The sequence below is a fragment of the Populus nigra genome, chromosome 1 (genome assembly GCF_951802175.1).
Source record: "Populus nigra chromosome 1, ddPopNigr1.1, whole genome shotgun sequence".
In the NCBI taxonomy this organism is placed as follows: Eukaryota; Viridiplantae; Streptophyta; class Magnoliopsida; order Malpighiales; family Salicaceae; genus Populus; species Populus nigra.
This window is the reverse complement of record NC_084852.1, coordinates 29763465-29784565: the sequence shown is the minus strand read 5'-3', so window position 1 is coordinate 29784565 and position 21101 is coordinate 29763465. Positions and strand designations below refer to the sequence as shown.

Below are 21101 nucleotides of genomic sequence, written 5' to 3'. Positions count from 1 at the left end.
ATACCAAAATTCAAGAAAATAGTTTTGTTGATATTTTTGCATGTATTTTTGGATTTAATAATCAGTTTATGAAATCCATAAGAACTTAGCCTATATTTCAAAAATACAAAAAAAAATTATTTTGTTTGATCCATTATCAAGAATTACAAACTTTTAACTAATACATATTCTCAATATTAAAAGAAAATATAAAACAAATATGTTTTAACTCTAGAATGGCTAGGCTTAACCCTATTGTTATAGTCTACTCTAGTAGTATGGACCTGCTTTAAACATTAGACATACCAACAGTTAGAAAACACAACAGCATCTTAGTTTATATCATATAGATAAACAATGCAGCTTATCTTAGGTAAGATGTACTAGGGGTGATACATCCTCTCTATACACAACCAGTCCCTTTATCCAGACTCTAACACCAGTTAGAGTTCTTAGTAAACAAAATATTAAATGGCAATTTCATCCTTTTTTTATTGATAGGAAACAATAATTCCTTGTTCTTTCCACCCATCACCATAAAGATCCCGGCCTGGAAGGATGTTCATTGCAATGTCGCACACATGCAACACTACATGTTAAGCTTTCCTTGACGCAATTTAAAGATGACACATACAGCCTAAGAATAGGTTTTAATCTGTAAGTGAACATGGATAGGTTTTCTACCTGATTTAAAAAAAGTCTCGGATCTGCCTAGTAACGGTATTTGTAAAGAAAGTATGGGGGCGCTAAGAGGAATGATTAAGGCAAGTATACCCACCATTATCAAGCAATCACTCGAATATAAGATAGGTGTTTCATGCATCTGAACCCTAACCAATAGTCATCGACTAACAAAAAGTAAAACACAATAATCAAATAAACAAAGCTTAGTTTACGAGATGTCCTCAATAAAGTCACTGTTATGTCACACGTGTGTGGCATCGTGATGAACATCCTCCTCTACCAGGACCACCGGCATCTGGGTGGAAGGAATAAGGAATTCTTGATCTTCATCAATAAAAAAGGTTAAAGTCTCCGCCTAATATTTTAGTTATTAGGAATCCTAACTGGTCTTAGAATCTAGATAAGAGGAATGGTTGTGTATAGAAAAGACGTATCACCCCTAGTACACCTTACCTAAGGTAAATGGCATTGTTTATTTGTCATATATAAACTAAGGTAAGGTTGTGATTTTTAGTCGTTGGTCTATCTAATGATTAAAGTCGATCCACCTTAGTAAAATGGACCATAACTTTAAGGTCAAGCCTAACCATTTTAGAGTCAAAACATATATTTTATAAATTTTTTTAATATCAAGAATACATCTTACATATAAGTTTATAGTCCTTCATATTAGAACAAACAAATAAAATATATTTGTGTTTTTTAAATGTAGGTTAAGTTCTCATGGATTTCATAAACTGGTTATTAAATCCAAAAATACATGCAAAAATATAAACAAAACTATTTTCCTTGAATTTTGGTATTAAAAAAAAAGATAAATCATGCCATGTATTTTTTTTCTTTATATTATGCAAATATTTTTTTTATTTTTGAGAAACTTGGCCATATTCAATTTGAAATAAATTTAAATTTTTTAAAAGAAAGATTTTTTTCATTTTGTGGAAAGAAACTTATTTATTTAATAACAAAAACGCATCTCGCGTGTAGGTCATAATTTCAAATATTAAATATAAGGAGGGAATGTGGGGAACTTAAAATTAATTGTAAAATGATCTTCCAAAAAATTTGAAAATTTATGGAAACTAGATTAAGGTTGTGTTTTTCAAAATGCCAATAAAATATTTTTATGTAGCTATTTTAAACATGATATCAATTCAAGATGAATTATCGTTCATTAAATCAAAACTAAGCAAAACCAAAAATCCACATGAATTTATTTATTTCATAAACTTTATTCAATTTCATGTTAATTCTAATAAATCAACACAAACTCAAACATAACTTATTCACCAAAATATAATATTCAAAACGCAATCACAACCTAAAAATAAGAATAATCAAGTCATTTCAAAATCAAAACACACATTAAACAAAATTAATAGTGTCCAAATAATCCAAAAATTATACACATTAATAAGAATTTTGTCTAAAATTCACAACATTTTATCAATTTATCAAAAGCATAATTTGAGGTTATGAATCGACCTTTTGAGGTGTTTAGAGTGTCCAAGAACTACTGGAATCAAGGTTAGAGGATCGCTAGAACAGTGATGGCATGTGTATCCACATGCCCTGCCACTAGAAGAACACCACCCATTGGATTTGAAGCACCTCTCCTTTCTCCTTCTATCTACATTGACTATATAACAAAAAAAAACACCAAAGAAACAAAGCACAACAAGTTTTGTTTCTTTTTCTTTTCTTTCTCAAATCTGCTGAGACCAAGACTTTGATGTAATTAGAGTGTATGTCATCATAGGAGGAGGTCAAAGAGAGCTGCCATCAATGTTTTGATTGTTATTGTGGCTAGCATGGAGAAGAGAGGGAGTTGTTGGTTACTGGAAAGATAAAGCTATGGGTGGCCTGGATAAGAGAAAAGAAGTTATTGGTAGTGGTGCTCATAATGGCGATGCTGCTAGAGCTAGCGTTGTTAGATCTATCGCTAGCAGGGGTTGTTGTGATGTTGAGAAGCTAATGGGGGTTGTTTTGGATGAGAGGAATAGAGGGAGAGTCATTTCAATGAGGTAGAATCTGTTAATGCTACTAGTGTTGAGAGTTTGAGAGAGGACACTGCTCACGGTGGTTCAGGTTAGTCTTAGAGAGGGGGGGAAAAAGGGAGAAGAGTGAGTAAGGTTGTTCTCGAGTGGAGAGGAGAGGTTGATGCTATAGAGGTAGGCTTGTTACTAGTGTTGGTTAAGAAGCTCATTAAAAGAGTTCTTGATAGCTAACAATGGTGCACACAAAGGAAAAAGATGCAAAGGACACAATGGGTTTGTTTTGAGGCTTGAAATAAAGAAAAGAAGGAATTATTATGGGTTTATGGAGATGAGAAGGTTGTGTTGAGCATGTTCTTTTTTTTATGGTGGAAAAATGGTTGTGTATGTATAATGGCTGTTGGTATTGGGGAAAAAAACTTAGTGTTGATAATGAAGAAGAAACCAAATTGGAAAATATGACTTTAGCTTCAGGTGAATGATGGGAAACTAGTCTCTCCCAAATAAAAATAAAAATAGCTACATTTTTTATTCAATGTTAGTCTACCAAATAAGAAAGTACATTAGTGGTTTTTTAGAATGGGTAGTTAATATTGGTTGTTTTCTCTTTATGGTTTTTGTTTTTGTGTGGTATGTGAGCTAGTGAATGGGAGAGAGAATGGAAGGGATTCATGTTTTTGTGCTGGGTGATTTATGAAAGAGAGTGGTAATTGTGAATGGCCCTTTCGGTTGTTAAGGGAACCTCTAAAAAATTCTTTCTTTCTTTTTTTGCTAATGCTCCCCTAAAAGCCCCTCTTTTTTTTGTGTGAGATTCCCTCACTATTTATAAGCAAAATAATGTCTTCTTCCTCCCACATACTTGCTTCCTAAGCAAACTTGATGATCAAACAACCTAATAATCACTTTGGTTCCTCATTTTCTTTATCTTTTTTGCACTTTTGGTCCCCTTGTCAAAATATTTTATTGTTGATTTTTTTTTAAAACAGAAAACATCAAAGTCGACTCAATGAGAAAAATAAATTAATAATTTTGAAATGAGAGCGTAAAAACTAAACACGTCAAAAGTAATTTTTTGAATTTTTAATTATTTTGAAAAGACACTGAAAATGCCAAAAATAACGCAAATATGTCAATATATATATATATTGGATTTTTTGTTGTTTTTTGTTATTTTATGATTTTTCAAAAAAAAATAAGAAAAGAAGGGGTCAAAACCAGTGTTGCCGCTACCGTCACCTCAGCCTCGTTTCTAGTCTTACAAACTAGGTAAACATACTACATTGCTTTAAATTTGTGTTTTTATTTTTTTTTGTTGAAATGCAATAACTGTTTAGGTTGGATTTAGGGTTTATGGTAAATTTAGAGTTTGTTGAATTAATGTGAAATTAATTAAAAGTATCATCAATTAGGGTTGATTTGATATACTTGAACATGAAATTAAATTAAATTAATAATAATTTTAATTAATTATGTGTTGCATTTAATTGATGTTCAGTTGTCGAATTAGGAATTTTATGTGTATTGTTGGAATCAAATAATAATATAATTAACCACGCTTGATGGTTTTATGGACGAGAGCATGAATGAGGTAAAATTATGACAAATTAAGTGTTTCATTGAGTTATTGATAAGTTGATGAATTTGGTATTGTCTTTGAATTATATTAATTTGCTATTAACTTGGGTTTGATTGAATGCAATTGAGCATGAAAATATCAATTAGATATTGTATCATGAATTATGTTTAATTTATGGTGAATTTGCTTTAACGTTAAATTTTAGGAATTTGATTTTATTTTATATGAATTTTGTCAATTAGTGTTAGGATAATGCAATTTAGTTACAATTACGTCCAATTGACCGGATTCAATATTTAAAAAAAAAATATCGTATAACATATTTATGTTATGTCATTATGGTGGCACTATTGTTCATGATGTGAACAACAGTATAACATACAATGGTGGGAGCATTTTCTTGTTAAATGGTAATTTAGGCAAGTCATGTATAGAAATGAAAGAAACCATTTATCATGGACTTGAGTAAAATTATAATGATATTGATATTGAAATAACTTAGAGAAGTCATATTGGTGAACATAAGTATTATCTTGTACCGATTATGTGTGATGGCAGTTTTAAGACAATGATTGATTCTTTTACCCAAAATAGTTTGAACATGATGATATTGTATGTGAGTAGTTGATCAAAATTTGTTGGTGTCCCAATTTCTGTTGGTACTTTAAATTCAGTTAGTAGAGGTAAAAATAGTTTATTGTCGAATGATTTACAATAAATGATAGATGATACTATATTTGACAATTCATTTGCTAGTGATATATTTAACTATTTTAAGCCTAGTCACAATAAGGATGATGATACGTTATACCCGAATATGATGGTGAATGATGACAATGATGTTGATAAAGATATCATACCTCTTATTCTTGAATTTGGAGATGCTTTTAAGTCTAATTTTATTGTTTCTAATGATTGAGCACTTAGTTATAGACGTATACCATAAAGGTCTGAATTAGAGGTGGGACAAATATTCGATAGTAAAAATGAATTGGTTAATATAGTTAAACGATAACATATTGCACATTCGATTAAGTATGAAATCCAATGGTCGAACTTTATAATTGTTCAATTACAATTTGTGTAAACACCTAAATATAAATATTATTTGTGTAGGGAATATCATAAAAGGTCAAATTTATTTGAGATAGCAAATTTAAAATGACCACAAACGTGTTTCGGTGTTTGTCAAAAAAGATCATCATCAGCTTGATGCAAATTTGATTTATAGTATGAAATAATGTGTAAGATGGACTCGGCATATAAAGAATGGCTTGAATGGGAACCAAATAAAAAAGGGGGCTTTATGTTATGATGGTGATCACCGGTATGGTAATATGACAGCTAATCTTTCAGAATTATTTAACCATGTTTTGAAAGGTGCTTGTGCAATGCCTATTTCAGCTCTGGTGTAATTAACATTTTACAGGTGTAATAGTTATTAGGTTAAGCGGAGACATAAAGCTAATGCTATTATTGAACATGGTAAGATTTGCCCCTAGCAATTGAGATTGAAATGACATTGAGCAAAGATAGATCAGCAGATTATACTGTAATTTTGTTTGACTCCGAGCAAGGGGGTGTTCTAGGTTAACACCCCCTATTAAACTAGGTGTTGTTAAATAAGTCAGTTTGAAAGATAGAACATGCATATGTGATAAATGATACATATTTCAATGGTCATATTCACATATTCTTACATGTTGTGCCGAGAATCACATAAACTTTACATAGTTTGTTAATGATCATAACACGATTCAAAACTGTAGATCAACATATGGCATGTCATTTTTTCCATTACTAGACGGGTTAAAATGGAGTAATTATACTAGACCTCGAGTTAAAGCAAACTCATCCAAATAAAAATTCAGGTGTGGTTGATGAATGTCAACTCATTTACACAACGAGATGGATGCTAGCAAAGGTCATGCATATTATAGGTGTGGCATATGCAATGATATATGTCATAAAAGGAAAACATGTCTTAATCGACAAAGTGTTTATGACAATACAATTGTATGCAAAATATATATTATTTATTTATCATGTTATGATATATTATTATATTTTTCTATACATATTAAACTTCTTTAATGTCACATCAATCATAGGTACTATTATATAGAATATCGTGCACTCGAGGGGGCAGATCATCTACTTATGTTGAGCGTCCATATTTGGATGATGATTAGGAAGAAAGTATGAGCAAAGAGAGCAGGACTATGAGTATCGTTTTTTAAAAAAAAAAAACAAATAGCATAATAAAAAAATTACTAACTAGGAAAAAGTTTTGAGATATAGCATAGTTTTGTTTATTGTACTACTAGAAGTGCCAAACAAGCCAAAATTTTATTAGTTGTGCTACTCTAATTGTCACAACTAAGTTACGTTGTAAAACAGTGCAATTTAACAGGTTGCATTACTCATACTAGTGCAATTAATAAAAATTAATTGGTTATGTTATTAAAAGTAACGCAACCTTTGAAATTTTAAAATTTTCAAATGTTACTTTATTCCTAATAACACAATCATTCAATCTAAGTTCCATACTCTTTTTTTCTGTCATTTCTCTCTTTCTTATTCTCCTTTACCAAAACAACCCTTTCTCTTCTCTCTCTTTCTCTCATTAATTTTCTTTGCATCCTTGCCTTCTTCCATCAACTTCTCTGACACTTCCACTATCACCACTTCCACCACCTTCCCTTCAACAATTTCAAGTTAGTAGTCTAACTTCCATTCTTAATTTTATGGACTTTGTTATGATTTTGGTGATTATGTTAGGGTTAGGGTTTATTTTGTTATGTTAGGATTTAACTAGTTTAGATTAGTTAGGATAGATTACATCAATTAAGTATAAATTATATGAATTATGATTTTGGTGATTATGTTAGGGTTTATTTTATTTTGTTAAGGTTTAGTTGGATTGAGATCAACATGTATAAATTATGTTTACTAGGTACAAATTACATCAATTAAGTATAAATTAGATGAATTAAGGCTTATGTGATATTTGAGAAATGTTGAATTTTGGGGGAATTGGGGGTGATTGATAAATTATATCAAATTGATATATTTTGGTGAGAATTGGTTAGGATTTATAATTTTAAGGAAAAATTTATGAGAATTTGTGCTAATTGATGAATGGTGTCAAATTATATAATTTATTTGCAGTTGATAAATTTTATTGAGAATTTGTGAGAATTGATAACTTTTGAGAGAATTGGTTGATATTTGTTAGAATTGATGAATATTGTTGTTTTATAGAATATATCTTCTAATATGGCATTGTTATGTCATTATAATAGTACTATTATTGATAATGATAATAATAGCACTAATATTGAAGGAAGTAATGTTATTTCTAATGTTAAATTAGACATTTCACAACCCGAACTAAAAGAAGTCATGTATGGAAGGATTGAATGGAATTATAATGAAATTGACATTACTTGGAGGACACAAACTAGGGAACATTTAATTTTTTATATTACTATGCCCATTTCTTGCAACATCAATTTGAAGTCTATGATTGGGTTAGCCACTAAATATGGATTAAGATATGTAAAGCTCTACTTAAATAGTATACCTAAATGAGTGTACTCCTTCTTTAGTATTGAGTATATTAAGGTCTCGAGTTATACTCAAATACTTACACAAGCATCACAATCTATTGATCCATCTAGGATAGTTAGTGGTGTAATGAACCTAATATCAATTCCTAAGATTAGGTAAAGGAAAGATCCTATTATATATTGTTGTGTATATATTAATAATAACTTTGAACCAAGTGATAAGAAAGATGAAGGTAATGGTAATTTGGGTTTAGTTGACCTATTTGAAGAAGATGCGCCTGGTGAGCCGATAAGTCAATTCATGGGACCTCTTATTCTTAAATTTGGGACGCTAATAGGGCTGATGAAATTGTATGTAATGGTTAGACTTTGAGTAGTAGGAATTCAGGCATATATTCTGATTTAGAGGTTGGACAAACCTTCTAACACAAGTATGAATTAATTAACACAGTGAAATAGTGGCATATAGCACACCTATTATAATACAAAATATCACATTCAACAACAATATATGTATACAACATAATGTCAATGGTACTTACGTGAGGGTCTCATAAGAATTATGATTTAGTTGAGATTTTAAAATTAAAAGGTCCAAACATGTGTATTAATTCATCGATTATGGAAGATCATTGTTTGCTTTATTCAAGTTTTATTGCTAATATGATTTATCTAATTATAAGTGTTGATATAACTGAATTCAGGTTTATTTCAGCATTGGTTTCGAGTTTTGTTAAGTTATTCTAGAATTTTATTTATTTATTTTCTTGTCTTTTGCATTTGTTGGTTCAACTTTATAAGTTGAAAGTTAATTTATAGATTTTTGTTTAGTTCAATAAAGAACCAAAGAAGGGAGTTAAGAGTGGTGAAAGAAACGAGGGTGTGAGAATAACATCGAGAAAATCCATGTTAAGAGTGAAACACGAGCTGAGTGGCATATTTTTTAGAGAAAACACATGAGGGAGTTTGTGAGGTCTATTACTAATATAATTTACAAATTTTGAATGTCTTTCAAAAGCAAGTCAACATCCAAGCGAGATGATAATTCGAGATCGAATTCTTTTTAGGAGAGGGGGAATGATGAGAATCATCAAGCAATATCACATAATCCATTACATGTGTCAATTGGTCCTATTACAAGATCAAGTGATAAGAAGATTAAAGAGTCATTCAATAGGATAATTCAAGATATTTAGGTTTTATTTCATGCAAGACTTATGAATTCAACTTGTTTTTCTACTTACACATGGATTGAGCTTATTTTTCTAATGTGCGATTATGTGGTTCGCATAAGGATTCCTTTCAAATATTTTTTAAATTTTATCAGCACACTAAAAATCAAATCTTAGTACAATTATCTAGTGTGATCACAAGAAGGTGGATGATGACACGACAATATTTTAGAGAGTTTTCTAGTTATTTAGAGTTGCAATTAAAGGGTTGAGGTCTTGTCTTTTATTTACAAGAGTTGTGGCACTCACCTATATATGAATTATAATAAGAAGTTGTTGGTTGGAGTTGGTTTTGATGTGAACAATAAGATATTTTCTTTGTGTTATGCTATGGTAAAGGAAAAAAAGAATTACAATTATACATGGGTCTTAGATTATATTCATTGATATGTTGTGATTGGTCATACTGGACTATGTATATTATCATATAGAAATATTACAATTAATAATTTTATCAAAGAGATAAGTCCTGAGTTGGTTGGACTTCATTGTTATTATTCACACCACTTTGTAAGTAATTTCAATTTGATGTTCAAATATTCGAGTTAAAATAAAAACTTAAATCTAATGTGTCCTAAACCATTAAAGCAGAATTCTAATACCTAATATGTCATTATAATTTAGAAAGATAGAAGAATAAAAGAATATCTATAGATTGAATTGAAAGAAAGATAAACACTTTTATATAATAGTAGGCACTATTATAGCAATATGACAACAAATTTATCAAAAACATTTAATGATATTTTGAATGGTTCTCTTGCATTTCCCGTTACTGCTTTAGTCTAGTTGACCTTTTATAAATCAAATAAATATTTTGTTTATTGAAGATTTGAGGCACAAGATTTCATATCCTATGGTATTGTGAACTCCACATACACTTTTTAAAATCACAAAAGCTTCAACTATATTCACATTCAACATCACAATCATACCATTACTTAAGTAATTTGATTAACTTTAGAGGTATCAAAAGAAAATTTGTTGTCATTATAGATTGATTCATCTAAATCCACATATTCTTTTTTTCATTGTGCCTGTAGATTTATATAAGATTATTTACCTTCAGCAAATAAAGCTCAATCATGAATTACTTGGTGTATTGGTCAAAATATATGGCATGAGACTTGTGAGTTTCATATACATGTTGTGAAGATGGTGCCCACAATCTATGTTTCCTTATTACCTGGTTTGCTCATAAATTATGCTTTTATGATCAGTGAAAAAGTGTCTAAGAAAGGCGAGGTATGTTTGGTGCTATTAGAAAGCATACCTAACACCATCACTTTTAAGAAAGATTACGTCAAGCTTAAATATCTAGAAAAGAATTCTATAAGCCCATCTCCAGATGATACCACAAGTGAGATGTTGTGTAGGTATGCTAAAGCACACCTCATAAACATTTTTAATATTGTGTTATTCACAGGTATGACTGGCAATGTAATGGCAATCATTTTTTTATCACTCTTAAAAGATTTTCAGTGAATTCCAAGATGTAGCTAGGAGTTAATAGTGCTTGCCTATCTGTACCATTTGTTATGTCATGGATGCATGGCTGGCATGAAATAAGTTAGGAGTTGTTTATTGTCAGGTATAATTGTTTTAAATTTTTTTATTTATATAATTTAATTTAGTCAATAATAATACTTTTTTTTTTGTTTACTAATATTTTGCATATAAAAATATATAGTTATAGTTGTGAGAGCATTTGCACGTCGATTATTTAGAGGTTTGGTGCAACTAGATGTTGAACGAGTATCTAAAGACACACTCCTAGTTGGAGCTCAGTAATACAAATTCTTAATAAAATGTTCATCAACATATAAAATATATTACTTGAAGTATTGTGATAAATTTATTGATTGTCATGTCAGGTGATGCAGGTAAGATATCTCATGAAAATCCAATCTACGTGTAGTCATTCTAGTGTGATAAGTTATATGCATAACAACTTCATCATGTGTGAGTTATGACATGGATTTTATTACTATTTGTATTTTATTTGTTCACATAAAATTATTTTATACTATATAAATTTTATATAGACATCATGCACGAAGGAGGCAATACAAACAACTTTCCCTAATTTGCATCTAAGGTAATAATATATGGAGATTAGTGGTCGTAATACACTATTTTGACATCATTGAATTTGATTATCCTTGTCATGTGACGTGATAACCTCTTGCATTAACACATCCTGAATAATATTGATATGATTGATGTTGCATGTAATCAATCATCAAGGTGGAAATTATAATAATTTATCAACAATACATGTGGATTATATCAACCAGCAGCATGGAGGGTGAGTGTGCATCTTTAAAGAGCAACATCCTACCATTCATATTGAAGTCTATATGGGCTGGTATGTGTATATAATATGTTACTTTATCACACCAATGTTGGGACTGTATTTTAAGATGTCCACACATACAATCATGCACAAATATATAATAAATTGGTATATGCTGGTTCTTTTTTTTATCAATATAGCTTTTATATATATATAATAAATTGGTATGTTGTAGCTCCACCCATCATATTATATATTTTGTTATATTATTTTATGTATAAGGTGGTTTTGTTTATATAGAAGGGTCAATGAGTCATCACTGCAGTTTGTGACACATCTAATGATGTCGTACATAGTTGATGATGCTAACAACTTAGCCAAGAATGAGGGGTACTCGTACAAGGATAAGGATAAACATGAATCCCAATACATGATTCTCACAATACATGTCCGTCAACAAGTAGTTGGAAGCAAACTGCCGACAATAACTAATTAAATGTAGTTAAGTTATTAGATGTTATTAGATGTAATTAGATATAATTAGATATGGTTTGATGTTATTAGATAATAATATATTATTAATGAATCTATCCAATTTCATTTTTTTTCGATGATGAATTTGTATTCTATTTTACTTTTACATGTATAATTGGTTTAGGCTTACCAAAGAGAAACAAATATCATAGAACATGTTTTCGATTATGTTTATAGGTAGTTGTCATTGTATTTCATCATTTAAATTAAACCTTAAATAATTACCAAATGTGTTTGGGAATATGATTAAGAGTAAAATTATGTTTTTCTTCAAAATTTCAATATATTCATGGGCTCGTTATAGTTTTCTTAGGATGTGTTTGGAAATATAGTTGAAGTTGCGATCGAGGTTACCCAACTATGCACAAACTTCATCCATTAAAGCTAGTTTTTCTTATTTTTTTCATGGTTTTTTTTTTTTTTGTCCATGTATAAACCTTAACCTCTACTACATTCTCAAACTCATTCTTAGAGGAGGTTATGGGACTGAAAATTTGATATGATATAGTTTCATCTTTAAATTTTAGGGTTATTTAAATAAAGCTTATGTATTTTATCTGTGATCTATTCTTTATACTTTATTTGTATTTTATCCCGTATAATCCCCCTTCCCAGTTGCCCTTTAGTTTTTTTTTCCATAGAATTATGCAATGCAAATATTAGAAATCTTGCCCTTATTGATTTCACAAGTTCAAAAATCAAATTTTAATTAGGCTATGTTTGTTTCCTGGAAAGTGATTTCCGGGAAACCACTTTTCAAATTTTTCTGTGTTTGTTTGTCATTAGGAAAGTTGGTCAGCAGAAAACATTTTCCAGTCAAAGGAAAATTTGGCTTGATTTCCAGGAAAGTGTTTTCCTGGAAAATTTGGGCGGAAAACACTTTCTGAAAGCTGTGAAAAATTTAGAAATATCATATTATTTGTTGATTATATCAAATTTGGTCTTCAAAGTTTTGATTGTTATATATATTTTGTTTTGAATATTTATTTTTCAATTTCATCTTTTAAAATTTAATTTTTATATTAATTTTGGTCCTCATTTTTATAATTGTTATTTGCTTTTCCCTTATCATTTTCTTACTGAAATTTTTTATCTATCAAATTTGGTCCTCATTTTTATAATTGTTATTTGCTTTTCCCTTATCATTTTCTTATTGAAATTTTTTATCTATCAAATTTGGTCCTCATTGTTTTGATTATTACTTATTTTATTTGAAATAATTTATGAAATGTTATTTATTATTATTTTAATTTCTTTATCTTTCATTTTTATTTTATTTTTTAGATTTGATTTCTATTATTTTGATTATTATTTATTTTATTTGAGATAATTTATGAAATTATATTTTTTTTCAATTTCATCCTCATTCAACTTTTTAATTTGTAATATTTGTTCCTCATTATTTTAATAAACTTGAGAAAATAAAATATTAATAAGTTATTTTTCAGCTTATTTTCTATGATATAACCAAATACTGAAAAATATTTTCTAATTTATTTTTTATTACACTACCAAACATCGATATATTCTTTCTTTTTTTACCAGGAAAGTGTATATTCTCAGTAGATGACGATGGTGTTGGGTCAAAATTATGAGTATCATAATAAGTTGTTATCCGTGTGATCATAGTACCTTTCATTAAAAAAATTGACACATACTAGTTTGATGTGGCCGAAAATAGACCGGGTGACGTAAGTGTTCACATGTTAAATGTTCAATTGACATGAAAAGCATACAGTATCCGAGATCATGGTATCTGTGTCATTAAAAAAATAAAAATTAACACGTACTAGTTTTATGTCGTTGAAAATAGACCGTTTGACATAAATGTCCGTCCACATGCTACATGTTCAATGGACATGAAAAGTTTATAGTGCTGAGATTTCTCAGCTGACAGCTTAGCAAGACAGTGAATTCATTAGAAACGAGAAGGGGCGTACCTTCATTTTGTTTTTGTTTTTGTTTTTGTTTTTGTAAGAGAAAGAAACTAGTCTGGCATCGATCCATTCAGGACAAGTGGCCTCTTACGTCAGCACCACTTGTGCCCTGTTCTGGGAAGACATAATTTCCTGAGAACTACGATATGCATAGATTTCTGTCTTGAATTGTTTTTTTATTAATATTATCAAGTCAGAGAAATTGGATTTTATTTTCACGTTAGAATGAATTAAAAAATACCGCTTATTTTAAAATTAAAAATAAAAAAATATATAAAATGTTTAGAAGCTTTTGAGCCTTTGACTGATATCGAATGTAGTTTAGTGTTTTTAGAAGAGACGTTTGGAAAGTGGGTTAACCCCATGTTTTTAGAAAAAGTTAATAAATTTTTTTTATTAAAAATTAATTTTTTTATGTTTTGGATCTTTTTGATGTACTGATATCAAAAATAATTTTTAAAAAATAAAAAAATATTATTTTAATACATTTCAAAATAAAAAACAATTTAAAAAAAAACCACAATCACATTTCCAAAATACAAGTATTTATAACTTTGGAAACATAGCCTAATTCTTTAAAATGTCTTGTTTCTTCTTCTCTTCTTCTTCTTCTTACAATTAATCAAATAGTTCCTGGAAGAACAATTAATCAAATACTATAATTGAAAATGCATGTCCAGTCTATTTGCAGGAATTACAGTTCTTGGAAGATAATATTTTCATTTTTTATGTTCTTTGAATTCCTCCATTGTGTTATCCACAACTTCCCACATCCTGGTAATCAATCCGTGACACGTGGTCTGCAATAATTAAGACAAAGCAAGAGCGGTGGGATGTTTGAATATGAAAATGGGTTTTTTTCATAATCAAGAGGTCATTATAGTTGTTGTGAAAATTATGAGCTGGCTTTGTTCATGTGTCCAAGAAATTGATGATTGAGTGGGAGTCCAACCAACAATGGGCTCCACATTACACAGGCATCACTTGAAGGGTACATGAACACCCACTTGCATATATATATATATATATATATATTAAAAACCCAATTACCCCCTACCTCACGTCAAAATTAAATAAATAAATAAAATGTTGAAAGTGCACAAAAAAATAATAATTTTAAGGGTATTTAAATCATGGAACTGTATAAAAAATTAAAAACCAAAAATACTTTTTAACCAAAAAAAATATTTTCTTTAGAGCGTAATTTAATAATTATATTATGTAATGAAAATGTAAATGACTAATAAGTCAAATGAAAAATACTTTCATATCCCTAAAACTAAACTAAATAAATTTATTTTTCAAGATAAAATAGTGATTTTATTACACGAATTCACATAGAAATGTGAATATATGCATGCTGAAATGTTGAGCCTTCTTATTTTTTTAATGGATTCCATACATTTTCTGATAATTAATTGTGATTTTTTATTGGATCAGTTCTTGAAAATAAAGTTTACCTAGCTAATTTTCTTTGTATTCCATAAATTGTTTACATCTTAATCGAAATTAAGTATTTTTTTATTAACAATCTTAAAAATATACATTTAACATCGATTTACTGTATAATTAAAGAAATTTATGTATTTTTCTGAATGATAATACATAAATTTCTATATGTATTTGAGTAAAATGTCCTTGATGGCTCGGATGGGGGGAAATGCTAATTTCCATATCAAAATAAAGACTTTAATAATCCACCAAGAGGTTTTTTTTTTTTTTTTTGAGATATACAACGTAATAATTTCGGGGGGGCAGTTGTGCTCCCCCGCCTCCACCTGCTGGCTGTACTTTGAAACAACATATTGGGCTCGGAACTCTCGATCGAAGACACCACCAGTCCCCTTTACTCTCTCCTCCTTTCCCCTCATTCTATAGCAGGATTGAAGTTAATAATTAAGCATGCATGTCATACAATTCTATTTCTGTTTGTATTTTATGTAAAATAAAATATCCAATTAATATCCGTTTCATATTTTTGTGATTGTGAGATTTTTATTGATTTTTAAAATATGGATATTATTAAGGTATAAATTGATATTTTAGTAATTTATAGAATTTTTTAAAAATTTATCTATAAATAATAAGTAACGCTTTTTATTTTAAAAGTGAAGAGTGGTTGTATGTTGGACAGAAAAACCATGTAAACACAATATTAGAACTAACAATATAGGCATATAAATTTCTCTCTCCAAAATAAAGATTTAAAAGATTTCTCATGGATAGTTTGTATGGATTACCGTTGAAAACCGAACAATTAGACAGCTTGTGGTTTGCAACAACCCAGCCTTTAAGATCAAATCTCCAGATAATAAATTTTTAAACAACTCTAGATCTATCTAACGAGATCTTAAGGACTCCCAAATAATTTTATTTTATAATTTGTGTTGTGTGTATGATATTCAAAAATCCAATAACTAGATATAATGTGGCTACTGAGAAAATAGTTATGGATGTGTAAGCAACACTGGAAGACACGAGGTATAAATTATTGAAAACTAACACCAAGTACAAAAAAAATAAATGTTATTGATAGTGTCATGCTAAAGTATTCTAAAAACAAGAAGAAGATAGGTGATAGTATTTCTTTATAAAGAAAGATCCCTTGTAATATAGTGTGGTAAGTTGCGACAAAAGAAATATGATTATTACACCATGATAGAGAATGTTAATATGCTAGATAAGATAATACGGGTATCTTTATAATCTTTGATGTTTCTAATATTAATCTCTACTATGATGATAAATCTTTATATTTAGAATTTAAAATTGACTTGAGGTAAAGTCTCTCTACTTTCATAAGTAGAGATGACTAACACGGAATGACATGTTACGAATATATTTATAAAACAGATAGACCATAGCAAACTTGTGATTCTGCCCAGATGTATCAAATGCGCAACTTGATAAAAATAATTATAATTTTAGATCTAATTATTGAATTGTATTTATGTTTTTTCAGATGATTAACTTGTTGCAGCCATTCGAGGTTCATAAGGCTCTCAGATTAGTCCTAGAAGATATTGCTTTTGTTATTTTAATTATTTTCTAGTTAGTTTCGGATTCTAATTATTTTTTCTGATGAGTTTTGTATTCTTTTGATTAGGTGAGTTTTAAACCTACGTATAAACAATATAAATAATTAACGTGTTATTTTTCTGTAAAATTACTAAATTATAATTTTTTTCATAAAATATTAGATTTTTTTTATTTCTCTGCATTTTTAGGTTTTATTCTTAGTTTTAGAACACTAGTTTTTTTATTCGTACTATTCATTGTGCTCGTATATATTTCTACCAAATTTTGAATTTTTGAATTTTTTTAAATCCAAAAAATGACGTGTTGATAGGATTGACACCTGTCAAAGTCTATCATTTTTCTGATATATTTTAGATACACACGTAGGGACATGATAGGCTACACAAAGTTAATGAAAAATTCTACTAGCACAAAAAATCGGTAGATAAGCAAAATAAATCAATATAATACAAAACTATATCTGTAATGGATGCACCGACATTGGTATTAAATGGTTATTGGTCAAAGAAGAAAGATAACAGGAGTAAATTAACAGTGTTATTTTCGTAACAGAAAACTGAGACCCGTTGAAGATCACCCGCCACATGTTCTTACAGTTTACACGCGCTCGTGATTCCATTGTTGTTTTATGCTCTGCTGATTTTGCTTTCTTTTAATACTTCACGCAACCCCATGCACAGGCGGGAAGCTAAAGAGATCCAAAAACTCCTTTTCAGCCCCCCCCCCCCCCCCCCCCCCCACCAACGGAAAAAACCAAATTGTTAAAATTGTTTGTTTATTATTGGAATTATAGCATCTCTAATATAAAAAGCTAAATTGATAAAATAGCTTTTTAAATAGTATAATATAATTTTTTAATTATATGCATTTTAATGATAAAAAAACTATTTAGAAAAGTCATTTATATTTTAATATATTTCTTGTTAAATTAATTTTAATATAATTATATAATTAATTTAGATATTTTATATATAATATAATTATGATGTTATTAATTATATGAGTAATATGAGTAATTTATAAAAGTAATATAAAATTAATAAAATGATATGAAAGTTAAAAGATATAATTTAAAATTAAACTTAAAATTTATTTATATGAATATTTTTAATTTTCAGTTTTATATGTTACTGTTAAAAATTTAATTTTTTAAAATTAAATTCAAATTCAAACTTTGAAAAAAACCACCAATATTTTAAATTTTGATTTTTAAATTTTTTTTTAAAAAAATCATGTTTTGAAAAAATGACCACCAACATTTTAAATTTTAAATTTTTAAATTTTAAAAAAATAACTATCAACATTCTAAGATTTCAAAATTTTAAAAAATAATCCATCTATAAATATTCTCATATACCTTAACATTTTTTCTCATCATTCCATTTTTTTTCTCTCCAATCAAAAATATATTTCATTAAAATTCATCATGAATCATTCTAATTTTAATTTTTATGATGCTTTTGATTTTGATGATGACACTCCTGTGTTCGCTTTTCAAGTTGCTACCGCTGTGGTTGCTGAAGAAGAATCGAATAATCAAGGGCAAAGAACTGGGTATCGTGGCTCTATTCTTGGTCACAATATTGTCACTCGTAATAGAAAAGAAGGTGAGTTAAGATTATATAATGATTATTTTGTTGAAAATCCTAAATTCACTGAAACTCAATTTCAAAAAAGATTTAGGATGAGTCGTCGTCTTTTTCTTTAGATCGCAAATGCAGTGGAAGCTCATAATCCATATTTTAAACAAAGGACAGATGCTCTTGGTGTTCTTGGTTTATCTTACCTTCAAAAGGTAAATGCAGCTCACAGAATACTTACATATGGTATTCCTGCAGATCTTATTGATGAATATCTTCAAATTGGAGAAAGCACTGCGATAGAAAGTCTTAGAGCTTTCGTCAAAGCAATCGTATAAGTTTTTGGTGATTGGTATCTAAGGGCACCAAACGAGGTCGATATTTGTCGATTATTATCAATTGGAGAGCAGCGTGGATTTCCAGGGATGTTAGGGAGCATTGACTGTATGCATTGGAAATGGGAGAAATACCCAATTGCATGACATGGGATGTATACTGGTCATTGTCGTGAACCAACTATAATTCTAGAGGCGGTGGCTTCACAAGATTTTTGGATATGGCATGTCTTTTTTGGAATGCCTGGATCATTAAATGATATTAATGTTCTTGATCAGTCATCTATCTTCACTGCACTTGCTGAAGGTCGTACTGCTCATGTCAATTATATAATTAATAGGCATGGATATACAATGAGATACTATTTAATAGATGAGATTTATCCTAATTGGTCAACCTTTGTTAAGACAATCTCAAGACCATTAGGAGCAAAGAGAAAATATTTTACAAGCAAGCAAGAGTCTGCAAAAAAGGATGTGGAGCGGGCATTTGGGGTGCTCCAATCTTGTTTTGCAATTGTACGTGGACCTATTCAATACTGGGATGAAGAAACGCTTGCATATATTATGAAAGCTTGCATAATAATGCATAATATGATTATTGAGGATGAAGGAGCAATGAACCTTGGATTTGACCATGAGCACGAAGTCAATTCCTTTATATCAGTGTCACATGGTGAAATACCAGAACTACATGATTTTCTTCAAACTCATAATCGAATTAGGGATAGAGCAACTAGCTCTCAACTACAAGAAGATTTGATCGAACATTTGTGGGAACAATATGACAACGAGTAGAATCTTTAGATTTGAACTTCTTATGTTATCATAATTTTCAAGTTTTTTATGTTTTTTTTCATTATGGTTGTTATCTTTTAAGTTAATTAATCCTACTTATTATTGTTAAGTGTTAGAGGAACTTCAAAAAAGTATTATGAATTGATATCAATTTCATAACAATATATTTAAAATAACCAAGAATTTTCTACATATTTAATTAAAAATACATTACATTACAATGAATCAATCAAAGTTAATTAAAAATTAAAACCCCTCTTTTGCATAATTTCTAATTTTCTATTTTGAAAATACGTTGCAGAAATTGGATCCAAATTAGAAATATTCATTTTCATAATCTGTTCTTCTTTCTCAATACTGTCCAATTCTTATTTCTCTTGACTTTGTTGAATTATCATGGCTTGTTGCTCTAACATAATTTTCATGTCTTGTTTTTTCTGATCCTCAATTTCAATTAGAGTATCCCTGAATTGTTGTAAGAGATTTGTTACAATTACCTCCCCAACTTTATCTTTTCCTTGTCTACGTTTAAGTCGTTCCTTTGCAGTCTTTTGACCGATTGGTCTATCTTGATAAATCAATGGTTCACTATCTTCTCATAAACTAACAGAATCAGGGGTAGATGGAGTTGATGAAGCCGGACTTGCATTGACATTACTTTTTTATTTCTTGTTTGACTTTTGATGTTGATTTGCACGCTCAAATTGCTATTTGGGTTGTTTTTTTAAGATAACCCAACAATTTTCTAGTTGAAATCGTTTGTCAACGCAAGAAACATACATTTGCCGAGCATCATTAATCTGGTAAAAAAATAAATAAATTAAATAGTGTTAAAATATGTAAATAATTTAACATGGAAATGAATAAAAAAAATTACCTTTGATTCTTCGGTCATTCCACTTTGCTGATGATTTTCAATTTGAGTGACAAATTCAACAAATTTACCGACTTCTCTATTTATTTCTTGGCATCTACTTGAGATGCTTATTTGGGAATGATTATTCAAGTTTCATCCGTTCTCTAAAAAGTAAGGATGTACGCGAGCCCATAATTGTTTTGTTTTTTGTTCAACTCCTGTAATTAGATCCTTGCTTGTATTTAACCATGCAGAGACAAGTAAACAATCTTCTTCTAGTGAGAAGTTTTTACTTCTTTGTGATTTTTTTATTATATTGACATTTAAATTCGAGTATATTAAGTCATTATTTAATTGATTAGAATCACTTGGTTGAGAGAGAATATCTTCTGACTCGCTCATAAGAAAATTAGTAAAAGAGCTTGGAAAATTTGAATTCATCTACATTAAAAGAAAAAAAACTTAAGTTAAAACCTTATAAAAAGGTGTAAAGGAAGATCGCATTCAATGTCTAGCAATTTTGTAGTTTCCATACATGTGAATTAATAATAAGAATTGCTTTCTACTTGTTCTAACATTAATCTAATCATACAATTAATCTAATCACTTGGTTTAGTTGTATTTTTAACAAGATAAAATATAATTGACCTCAAATTAAAATAGAAAATCAAAAATAAATTTAAGATATG

General features: G+C 29.1%; 1 protein-coding gene across 1 annotated transcript; it reads left to right on the top strand.

Annotated features, from left to right (window-relative positions):
• The first annotated feature begins 2517 nt into the window (after positions 1-2517).
• LOC133681161 (uncharacterized) lies at positions 2518-19556 on the top strand. Its single transcript, XM_062104318.1, has 5 exons — positions 2518-2592; positions 2667-2751; positions 18343-18450; positions 18565-18755; positions 19038-19556. Exons 1-5 carry the CDS (start codon positions 2518-2520, stop codon positions 19554-19556), a joined length of 978 nt encoding a protein of 325 aa, XP_061960302.1.
• The last annotated feature ends 1545 nt before the right edge of the window (positions 19557-21101 follow it).

Excerpts from the sequence above, each read along its gene's own strand:
- LOC133681161 (XM_062104318.1), top strand. The coding sequence starts at position 2,518 with ATGGGTGGCCTGGATAAGAGAAAAGAAGTTATTGGTAGTGGTGCTCAT. Across the intron at positions 2,593-2,666 it reads ATGCTGCTAGAGCTAGCGTT|AGGGAGAGTCATTTCAATGA; the intron begins GTTAGATCTATC and ends TGAGAGGAATAG. Across the intron at positions 18,451-18,564 it reads CACTCGTAATAGAAAAGAAG|TGGAAGCTCATAATCCATAT; the intron begins GTGAGTTAAGAT and ends TCGCAAATGCAG.